General features: G+C 35.3%; 1 protein-coding gene across 1 annotated transcript in view; it reads right to left on the reverse strand.

Annotated features, from left to right (window-relative positions):
• COL21A1 (collagen type XXI alpha 1 chain) overlaps positions 1 to 12,272 on the reverse strand; it is a 67,081-nt gene that overhangs the window by 37,140 nt on the left and 17,669 nt on the right. The window contains exons 10-15 of the mRNA XM_066314957.1: positions 6,673 to 6,726; positions 5,726 to 5,779; positions 3,378 to 3,431; positions 2,479 to 2,532; positions 1,343 to 1,396; positions 1,211 to 1,264 (exon numbers count right to left, since the gene is read on the reverse strand). Coding sequence (XP_066171054.1) covers positions 1,211 to 1,264; positions 1,343 to 1,396; positions 2,479 to 2,532; positions 3,378 to 3,431; positions 5,726 to 5,779; positions 6,673 to 6,726 — 324 coding nt within the window. The remainder of the gene's footprint in view (positions 1 to 1,210; positions 1,265 to 1,342; positions 1,397 to 2,478; positions 2,533 to 3,377; positions 3,432 to 5,725; positions 5,780 to 6,672; positions 6,727 to 12,272) is intronic.

Consider the following 12,272-nt stretch of genomic DNA (forward strand, 5'->3'; position numbering starts at 1 on the left):
GGAGGATTGATCCAGCTGACCAGACACCAGGAGCTGAATTCCACTGCCCACTCTATGACATTTGGTCATATTTGAGATACCAAATGGTATCTTGTCTACTCCCACTCCAGGAAGGCACTGGCTGTCCATAAGACTTATGTCATATTTTTCAGCTCCCTGAGGATGTTTTGGACATGAATGCATTTCAAATGTACCAAAGGCTTTTTATCTGCACAACTAAACTGATACCTCTGAGTCTGAGCTGAATTACTTTCCAGACTCCACTGGCATTACCCTGGATCCACCTCCCTGACAGTTGCTGCCAGGAAAGTTTTAAGTCTCTCACAGGTCTTGCGTCGTATGTCCCTGCTGCAGCAGATGTCAAAGATATGACAGCTGCACCCCAATTGCACTAGACAAGCATGGTCACAAAATAGAAAATTCACATCTCCAACTACAGCAATATGAATTTAGACAAATGCACTTAGAAGTACACTTGAATATTTGGACACTGAAATAACATTAATCTTGAGCAGCCCTAGATAATTTCACTATTATTTAAAAAAACCTTAAAGAACAAAGCTGCCATTGAAAAATCTTTACATCACGTATTATTAAAATCTTTTCTCTGTGAACTTAAAACTGATTCTACTGAAGTCTATGTTTTCACAAATTAGAACAGTGCAAACAACAACTTGGCAAGCAAAACATCCAGTGAGCTCACAGACTGCAATACATTCTAGAAATACCAGATCTTGTTGCCTTCTTTACAGCAGACACATACCTAGTTGACTTGAAAAAATGTTCTACATTAAATATGAACAGCATTGCACAGTGAAGAGAATAAAAACATCCACAAAAACATTAATTCAATACTGAAGGTGCTTTCCCCTAGTTTTCCTGCAGCTCCTTTCAAAAGCAATTAAGTTTTTCAGTGTATGCTTGTATATAAATTTCTTTAACAGAATCATACGGTTCGAGAAACACAAAAGGATAAGTGAGATAAAGTATAAACAATCTCTAATGATAACTAATACATTCTTAACAAAAGCTTTTCCTCTGCTCACAGAACAGTTGAAAGCAAAGAAGTCTGCTCATTGCTGCAGTAAACTCCCAGTAAAAACATTATTTTGATTTTCATAATACTCCACAAAATAAACTCAGTATGTTTACATCATGAGCAATGGTACTGAAGGCTTTTATCAAGATACTAATACACATTTCTACATACCTTGAAGCCAGGACTGCCCGGTAATCCGTCTTTCCCATTTCTGCCAGGCTCTCCCTGTGGCAACATTTAACAGTAATCAGCAGGTAAATTACCAAGCAAAAGCTAATGACAAATTGTCTTCAGAAAACTTACAGATCGCCCAGGCACTCCTGGAAACCCTGTATCACCCTTCTCTCCTTTTGAACCCTGAAAAAAAGAGCAAGGGGAAAATAAGTAGTGCTTAATGTTTATGCTGCAAATTCAATATATTTAACCAACAGTTCATGTATTTTATTTCTTATTTTGAAAAAGTACAAAAGATCTGTTTCTTTCTTAACTCATACAGTTGTCAATTAATGACTACAACCCCATCACATAAACAAAAATATGCTTCAAACTACAGAAATTCTAACACAGACTTTCTTTCAAATTGCTTAAAACCCTAGACTAAACACATGAAGAAAATATAAGGTCAGGTGAAAATATAGCTGTAACACTGGATGGCCAAACCATACTCTCTGCTTTATATAAATTACAGATTAAAACATCTCTCTTCCCATCTGCTATCAGCCTCAGTCCTTTCATGTGCTCTTCTCCTCCCTCTCCTAACTCCTCTCCCCTCCCTTGTTTGGTTATATGTACATCTGTATTAAAAAGCATAGACTTCTTTGCAATATAATTATTACATATGCCCCATATATGATGTGTTACCCCACAGATATATTTACAAAAAATACATGCATTTTGTGCTATGTGAAAATGAATTACACCAACCTACTAACAGAATGAAAAGGTTCTCAAAATACCCAAATAAGAAGAGCATGAGTTTGACATTACTAAATGTAAATACATCCGGTAAAAGCAGTGAACATTTTTCTGAGGTCTAAATAAAGAATTACATTTTCTGTGAATATGCACATTACAAAAATATTAATTATATTGCCTGGGGTTCCCAGTGAGAACGCAGGGGCTCCATGAGGGAAGGCGGGGCTGCCCCAGCTGGACACAGCCGGCTCCAGCAGGATCCAACTGCCCACTGCAGGGTGCAGCTGGGGAACATGTTTAACAAGGGACAGAAAGGTGACACCAACAAAGTAAGGAAAGAGGAGAGAAGTGACAGCTCTGCAGACACCAAGAAGAGGTTCCCCTGTAACCTTTGGAGGGAGCCATGGTGGAGCTCTTGTAGGCAAGGGGGAGCTCATGGAGAATCCATGCAAGACCAGGTTTGTCCTGAAGGACCTATACAAAAATAGCATTTTGCTTCAATTTATGCTCATTAAATCACTTGCCTTTTTTCCATATATTCCTGGTATTCCTTGATCTCCTTTAGGACCTCTTTCTCCCTAGACAAAATGTATGTGAGCAAGTTAATTTTTAAAGAGAAGTAGTTACATAAAGATATATTTATATATAGAAAGTACAGATCTATAGTAGACACAAAGAAGGTAAAGAGCTCCTTATCATTTCCATGATAGAAAAAACATGCCCAAAACTTGAATGCAAATCCTGAATTTGCCCAGCTTTCCTAGAGGAGTAGACCAGAATGTCTACACTTACAGTGAGACAATCCACAGCTTGCAGGCTTAAGGCTTCTACTTCTATAGAAGGCACTTTGTGATTCTCATTACTTCAGTATAGATAGGAAGCTAGGTGAAAATTATTCTGTCCTTGAAAAGGGCTGGACTTTTCTGAAGACCTTATTTGAAGAGCTAAAACCACAAATTTGGAAAAACTAAGAGGCAAATTCAGTTGAGTACTAACATAGATGAGCAAAAAGTATGAGGGAAAATTGTTCTGGGGAACACATACATGAATTAAACTCAGTGTGATAGATCAGAACTGTTCTTCAAAATGTTGTCACTCAAGCAGAATGACAAGAAAATCAAATAATTTAAAAAAAACCATTATTTTTGATGAAGAATCCTCTAAGTAGTACTGAAATAAAATTAATATAAAATCCCATAGAGCAAAACAGAAATTAAGTAACAGATGGTTTCTACTGTTTGATATCTATGCAATGAAGTCCCATGGCATGTATCTTCCCTAAATATCACCTTCATATCTACTCATTTTTAGCAATTCATCAAATGCTCTGAAGTAGTATTGTACTTGAGATTTGTTTACTCTTTAAATTAAACTACAGGGCAAGACGCTACAGGAATAATAACAGGGAATATTTAATTTAAACCTTTGGTGCTGGCATCCCATGTAATCCAGGAAAACCAGGTAGGCCACTGTCACCCTGAAACAGCAAACATATTTTAAATCCTTGCATCAAAATAGTGGTAATATACCACAGCAACATTTATATTCTCATGATTGACCAATAGTGGAAAGATGTAATATATCAACCTCATAACATTGGTATGGTGACTGATAAGAATTTTTTATCTTTAAAGAAATTTCATTACATAAAAGAAAAACTATAATCCCTAAATTTTAGACTAAAGTTATGGTAATCTTTTAGTAAGTCTTACGGAAGTTCAAAAGCAGCAATTTATGACTTTATGAAATTTCCTACTCTGGATGGTGAAGTATTAAAAAATAAGATATTAAATACCTGCTCTAAAAAAGAAACTAAATCAAACCAAGAAACACTTATAAAACAAATTTGGCAACTTGACAAATGAGTTCTCATTTCAGAGGAAGAAAGAATCCACTTATGTAAAAGCAGCTGGCAATCGAAAAGACAAGGCAAAATACCAGTCCTTTTTATTGCTCTCAGAGGTGTCAGGTATCAGGAATTCCAAACTTTTTCTGTTGGTACTGAAGATATTTAACTGGCAATTTGTCTGCAAGTTCCCTTGAGCAATAACAACAAAATCCTAGATTACAACTTGTCACTACTTGACTTGAAATAATAAAACCAATCCTAGTTCCTTAGTTTAGTAGACTACTTCACATGAGAAAACAGCTAATCATAATCATTTTTGGGCCATCAGAATGTTCTTTCTGTTAATACCTACGTTTTTGTTTAACAATGTATTTCAGTTTGTTTGATATATTTCAATCAGTTAGAAGGAATAGTAAACTATGCTTGGAAAGTTATTTCATATAATATTTCAAATTCTAAGACAAGGATTGAATCGGGACAACATGTCTCAGTGCTGTTTTATCAAAGCCATTCATGCCTAAGCAGATTTGGAAAAGTCTGTCATGTATTTGCAGTAGACAGGAACATGATCACAGGAATGACAGCTTGTGTGTTAATGCTATCACAGAATCTCTCAACAAATAAATATTAAAAGCAGACAATGGAATGAGCTCAAAAATCAGCAAAGGTTGTAAAATTAACACTTCATATATCCATTGCTTTCTAATAAAAAGGAGTGAAGTCTTGATCTCTATTTATTCTATTTTGTGGTTCAATTACTGGATAAACTAAAACATTTGGAAATTAAAACAATTTTAAATTAGCTACTAGAGAAACTTTGCAAGTAATGGGATCAAATAAAGAGATGAAAATTTGGGCAGGTTTTCCAGGAAAAAATTTGCAATGGCAAGACCTATTTTACAATGGAAATGTTCTCTAAAACAGTGGTGGAAGCCCTGTTTCTTGGCACATTTTAAACAAGGCTACATTGAGCAATAGGAAATATTCTATTTGTCACAATCCTGCACTGCGAGGCAATTAGAGTTTTTCATCAGCAGCATCTTAATTTCTACACATAGCCCAACAGTGACTGATTGATTAACTTCTAAAATCAATTACATTGAGAGGAATAAAGCACAGAACACATAAGCAATTTTTCAGCTCCAACCATGAATTTGAGAATTCTGCTGAACAGTCACGAATTTAAGGATCTGCCTATTGGGAACTTTAGAAAGAAATTCTAAGATCTGTTGGGAAAACAAGTGCTTGTTTTACAGAAAGGGCTTTAAAGTTTTAATGAATCAAAACCAAACAATTGTCATCACAACCAGCTTAGAACTTTTCTAAACATAGGGCAGAAATGTGAGAGAAGGCCATAGCCAATGGGCAGTTTATTTGCTGTGTATACAGAAGATCCAGAGTCAAGTTTATACTGACTGCCAGAAAACAGTTCCATATAAGCTTCCTCATCTATCTCCAAGGTACTGGTTACACCTCAGCTAGAATTTTCCACAAAAAGTTTTGGGTTCAATTAGTCGGTGTTTTCTGATAAAAACTGCCATCCAGGAATTCGTACCTAAGTCATCTGGATACCCACTTAAAGAGAAAAAGGGTGAAGAGAGTTAAAAAGAAACCACTGTGACAGATGTCTGTACTGTGCTTCCAGGTACCCAAACTTAGATACAATTCCTAAGTATTCAGTGAAATAAAGTTATTACTGGTAGCACTAAAGCCTATATAAATATTATTAAATAAAGAGGGACAGATTCAGAATTTAAATTTAGGATTCTTAGTCCTTTCTTATTACCCTTTTAGCAAAAAAAAAAAAAAATACTCACAGAACACTCATGTGAAAATAATGATACTATTACCTGTACAACCAAAAATTATAAAAGGTAAGAGTAAAAGCTTTTTATCTATTATTCTTGTTTGGGTTCTTTTACCTTTGCCCCATCTTTTCCTGGTTCTCCCTTGATACCTGGCAAGCCACGAGGTCCCTAGATTGAGGAAGAAATGAACATGAGCTCATACACTAATACAATCTGATTCAGAATAAGACACAGAAATGTGACACAACATGGGCAAGAGACCAATGTGTCAGCTGCCTGATTCCAGCATTTTGGTGACTGGACACAAGCACTAATGTGTACCCAGCAAGGATGAACATGGCACACTATCATAATCCATAACTGAGGAACACTGAAACAATTTTTTGTTCTAACCAAGGACCACCCCAGGAAAAAGAATGCCACACTGCTGTTCACAACTTGTCAACATGTGAGCCCAGAGATGCCCCCTTCAGCAGCCCATCAGACAGCCTCCACATATGCCACTTTGCAGGTCTGCTCTTGGCCCCAGCAGGCTCCTAGATACTCAATTCCACAAATCAATAAGTCCTTGACTATCATTCAGACTGAATCATGCCACAGGTAAAATACAGCACAGGTTTCCAACAACTGTCTCAGTAAGGACTACTAAATTAATAAACCAAAGGAAAAGAATTCTCCTCTATCAGTCTGGGCTTTATGTGAAAACTTCTTTTGGACATGTGAATCGGGGGCAATCCATCACTGTGACAAGACTTCAGGTCACTGCTAGTGATCCACAGAAAAATTGAGGAAACTGCTGTTTGGCTTCTGGATCAGGATAAAAATGTCTAAGCTGCAGCTGAGCTAGCACTGCTTAGATTTGCAGTCTAATCATCAGCCTATGTACAAACCCCAAAGCCATGTGAATTTCAAAGCAATTCACCCAAGGATGGCCCCTGATTTCATGACACTCTTGAGCCCTCTTCCTTCCCATCAACTCTCAATGACAAATGAGTTATTGAGAGACACTTGGCAGGATTTGTCTCAGATATTCAAATTCTACAAATGAAATAGAAACTTACTTGAATCCCTGGAGTTCCTGGGATACCTGGAGTTCCTGCTGATCCCTGGTATCCCTAAGGAAAAGAACCAAGACTTGTGACTTATCTAAAGAAATATATGCAAATTTCCAAACACCTATTAAAAAAATTCTCCTGTTTACTAGAGAACTTTTGTCACAACCCTATAATCTTAGGTCACAGACTTTAGCAACTGCTATCACAGTCATACATTTGGGATTTAGATTCCAGCTTTCAAAAGCTTTCATATCTGTAGCTGAAGTTCTCGGCCTCCAGACTTCACCTAAAACCAGTCATTTTAGAATCGTTACACAAAAGCATAACAAACATATTGTTTTATTTTCCACTGGGAAAAAAAAAAAAAGAAATTAATCCACATATGTAGACACATTTTTTCTCTCTCTCTCTCTAAAGAAAAATAGCTGAAACATGCCAAGACTTTTAAAGGCTTCTATCCAGTTAAAGAAATAAGTTTTAACAAACAAGGTATGTTCTAATACATTATGCAGCTAGTTTTATAATATCTCTACATAATAAAAATTCCATTCTTGATAGTAAGCACTTAGTTATGAACTTGAAGGTATATAACAGTCTATACAAAAAAAAAAAATTAATGACTGGGAGTAAAAAAAGAAATACTAAATATTTCATGAGTTAAAAAGAGAATTTCAAGAATGCTTTACCAGAATTCAGCATTGGCAGAACAAGACAACCTTTACAGAAACCAAAATATATATCTATATTTTGGCAGATTTGATTCAATTAGTACAGTAAATATAGCCACTTTTTATGCAAACTTTAAAGAATCCTTTAAGAGAGGCAAGTTACTGAAGAATAAGAATTTTACATAGCTCATTTAAAAACATGTCCTTGCAGTGGAAAAATGAGCTTCCAAGAGGATTTTTTTCAAGAAAATATATAAAAACAAGAAGAGGAATTGTTCTACAATACTTTGAGGCTATTTGGTTCAAACATTTCAACAGGCAAACAAAACTAAATATGCCAAATCCCATTAAATGGGCTATCCAATTTCAAATACCCAGAATTTGATCCTGATTTGAACTGAGAGAAGTAATAACACTATTTCCAAATGGGTTTCAAGGTAATTTCCACATTGATAAAAAGGAGCAAATAGAACCTTTTCAGAACAAGGAAGGCAATGGGTTTGTCTGATTTCTTCTTTAAATCAGCAAGAGCTTCCTAGGAATAATAAACAGAGCTAAAACTATTTGCTGGGTTAGATACAAGAGAGTCCTTGCTGTGCCCTCTTCCCAAAAGACATTTGAGCAGTTGCCCGATGAGGCAGCTGGTAGCATTTAATATAGAAGTAAACAGAATTCTAGGTCTCTATCATACATGGATCCTTTATGAAGCATTTTACTTTTAGTGCTCAAGGCAGTTCTAGCAAAATCAGCTTTAACTGCGAATGGTATAGTATCCCCAGACTGCTTAAAGGCCTCCTGGGTAGCTGAAAAAATTCATCAAATCAAAAAATGCCTCTAAAAGATTATCCATTTTTTATTTCTCAAAATAAAACCAACTTGCTATGACTTTGTGCAGACTATAATTCTATACAAATAAAACTTTATTTCATAATTTAGACCTCTGCAGTGTAATTTGCCTTCTCCCTCTAACTGAGTAGGGGAAGAAGCAGAAGAGGACAATTTCCTGGCTGAATTGAATTTCAAAATCACAAGATGAATGGAGGACAGCAGAAGAGTTTTCAGCATACAAAACTGCATATTTAGCTCAGGGCTAAATATTGTACTGTGATTTCAATACAAATCAAACACATTGTCAATGTGTTCTTTTAATGGAAAGCTGCAAGACAGAAGATTCAAAAGGAAATTCACACAACGTCATAAAAATTAGAATTACTATCTGGTACAAATAACATAGGAATCGTTTGGACAAGTTAAAAAACACCTTCTATAAAATAAAAAACCCGTATTTCATAAAAAATTAGTATATATTTGTACCACTACTCCTTTTGCAGTATGGATCATCAATCTACATGCTAATGCCTACAAATCTTTTGCACTGAAGTCAGCTCAAATCCTCTTTCCCTAATCACAAAACCCTCTAGCAGTACCTGCGTGATATACATACACATCTGCAAGAGTAGCAGTGCAATAGCTGCAATTTTATGTAAAAGGGACAGAAGTGAAAATTCCCTTTTCAACTGACATGTTCAGGACTGAAGGTTCTGTTTCAAATAGGGTGAACACACTAGATTTACCACCAAAAATATTCACTATCTGAGCTTGGTCTTCTCTCATGAACTTTTCAGGAGACGCACAAATAGTGTGAGAAGAATTATAGTTAACTCTGAATTTGATACTCAGTTTAGAATCCAGTTGCGTAAATATAGGCAGCTCCTGCAATTTGAGACTCCTAAGACAACCACCCAGTCTTAGAAGACAGTGGCACAAAATATTTGGGAGGTATTAATTGTCTTGCAGTGTGGGCAAGACAAAATAACTTAGAGCATAAAAACCCAATACCTTTCATCATATATTAGTTAAATACCTGTTGACCATTATGAGAATTTAGACACCCTGTGTCTCTGTACCCATTTAAATACTAAATGTATGTGTCTTAAAGTGAATCCCATCTATCAATGTTGTCAGTAAGCACTACTCTGCAGCACTTTATATTCTCATTTTTTATTTTACATCAGTTCATCTGAAATCAGGATTACAGAAAATTTATCTCTCAGTTTACTGTTGTGAGAACAGTACTGATCATTTTCTAGCACCTGAAAATCCATAAAAGATAAGTGATTAACAACAGGAAATTGACATTAGTTTTGGCCCAGATTGCTGGGTATTTGAAAAAATCACAGGTAAAATGAAACTCTGGAATTTAAAGAAAATGGAAATAATTTGCAAAAAATTCTAAGGAAAAAGACTGAACACTCTTCTTAGGTCAAAAAACTTACATAATACCAAGAAAAAATTAGCAATATTGTCATCATCCTTACTGTAAAAAGAAACTTAGTTTGCCTGAAAGGTAAAAAATTGAGCAAGAAGGACATATGAGGAGTATTAATTCCAAGGACCTCTGGGTGCAATAGCAGAGGAAACCTCAGAAGTATATCTTCAATGCATTTGTATGCCTAAAGGACAAAATCAGACAGCATTCGTAGACATATCCCATCTGATAAGGATAAAATAAAAATAGAGGATGTATGAACAAGGCAATGAGAACTGCACTGCACACCTCCATAATGAAGAGCTTTCGGAGCCAATGAACAACAATAACAAAGCATGAACACAGGATTGCTTGGGAAAGACAAAGGGAGAAAGAAGTAAGCAAGCTCAATTTGGCTAGGAAGGAACCAGGAATCAACAGTAATGTTCTAAAGATATTCAAGGACTGTAAACACTAAGTAAAAAGAACTATTTAGGGTGATGTAACTAAGCATAATGGAATTCAACTGCAAAATAAAAATTTAACTTGGCATTAGGAAAACACCCTGAAAGGTCTGCAGACCTCTGTGGTAGTTTCTTGCAGAAAACCTTTAAAGCACAACTATCTAAAGCATTACAAGACAAGCCTTCAAACTCTTTTCATAAAATGCATTTCATCTTAAAGAACAGAAATTGTTATAACTATGCAGACATGTATCCATGTTTATTATTTTTGCATTTCATTACACTTTCTTCCATTTGCATCTCCATCATCAGCCAAGACCTTCAAAATTCAGAGTCCTTAGCAATATATTTTACCTAAACATAATGTTCTCAAATAGCATAGAGGAAAAAAGATCCATGAAGATCATTAAATAAAAGGTTGTAAATCCAGTTTTAAAAGTTCCCAAGCTTCAGGCTATTGGGAGACAGGATGATGTACCAAGGGAGTCTAACTTCCTGCTCTGTTAACTGCTCCTGTCAATGGTTTAGATGTTCATCCTTATCATATCCTCTGCCTCTGGCAACTGCTGCAGGTAGTGATGTGGTCTTTTGTCTGAAATCTACAGCTGCCTCTGCAGCACAAGTCAGCATCATACATCACTCTGATTCCACACTTGTAGGTCTCAGGGAAGGCACTATGTGACTGTATCAGAACAGAGCAGAAAAATTTCCTCTAACAATAACAAGGCCACAGTATTACTGAGGAATATGTATTTTCCTGGAATTGAGAGCAGCATTTCACAGCAGAATTATCAACTCTTGTCTATGAAAGTTTTCTGAGAAAAGTAGCTGCAGAGTTTATAACAACTTAAATCCGAGGCAAGCCATCCAGTAGTACAGGGACTTTCATGTATTTGTGAAACTATTAACCATTTTTATTCCAAAAGTACTGTTGAAATAGCTCAACATTGGTATTATAGTAAGAGCATCATAAAATATTTGGCGCTCAGTTGGTCACCAAATATTAAAATCTAGTTACTACAGCTGTAATAGTGTTCTATAATCTTCTTTTCAGAAATTACTTACTACTTGAGGCTTTTGACACCTTATGAACTCTGTATCTGCTTGTATCAGTAAAGTCAGTCTCGCCAGATTTTTTTGTAAACCACTTATTTTTTCTCATTTCTTATTTTATTTTCTTGTACATACTGTAGAGACAAGGCAAATTGTTCCAAACTTTCATGAGTGAAACTAGATGGAATATTCAAAAATTGGCCAGATTTTCCAGCTGCATGGTTCATAGTTCAAAATTGACAAATAGGTGGGCTTTTTAAATTTCTGTTAGCAGACTGATAAACTACCACCTCTATTAACCACAAGTGATCACTGCATATATTCTGATAATTTATTTTTTCCTTTAAATTGGGTTTTTCCCCAGTACATACAAAGCAACCTTTGAAATAAAAAAAGGCTTTGTGACCACACAGTTAGACTGCTGAGTGCTTCCAGAGCCAGTAATCACTCCAACTGCTTCTTTCTGATTAATAATGTTCATGAAAATGAGTTCCATTTGAGATTCAAATACTTTTTTTATCCTTACACTTGTTTACCAGTGCTTTTCTCTTGACTAGACAGTTTAAGAATTTCAGGTTCTAAGTTATATTTTTAATTGAAAAAAATGTATTTTCATTATGTATGCTTTTCACTTTCTGGCTTTTTCACAGTTCCTTTAATTGACCTTTTAAGTATGTATCAGACTATAAACAGAGGTGGCAGTTAAAGGGAAAAAACAAAGATACCCAAAACAAAGCAAATAAAAACATTTAAGAAACGATTAAAAATAAGTCATGTTTATGTTCTCTTCCCCAAATACTAGAGTAAAAAATTTTACTGGGTAATACCAGATACACAATTATGTTCTGGTAAGATTAAATATATTAATAGGAATTGTTTTGAATTTTTCTGGACTAAAATTAAGTATTAGAACAATCTAGCCAGCCCACAAACAACAAAATAAATTTTATTAGATGTTTTACTTTAAAATCAGTTTCATATAGTAATCTAAATGCATGCCTAAAACATTTCTCAGAGGAAGAAACATTTTGTTGACCAGTTACAGTGTTCCAAGAAAATTAATAACAGAGAGGCAAACTGGAAAGACTTTAGAGAAGAACATAAAAATGTGTTTGGGAACAGAAAAGATTGACTTTGCAGGAAAAGCTTTTCATGCAAAAGCCATCTGATTAA

This window comes from Sylvia atricapilla, chromosome 3 (genome assembly GCF_009819655.1).
Source record: "Sylvia atricapilla isolate bSylAtr1 chromosome 3, bSylAtr1.pri, whole genome shotgun sequence".
In the NCBI taxonomy this organism is placed as follows: Eukaryota; Metazoa; Chordata; class Aves; order Passeriformes; family Sylviidae; genus Sylvia; species Sylvia atricapilla.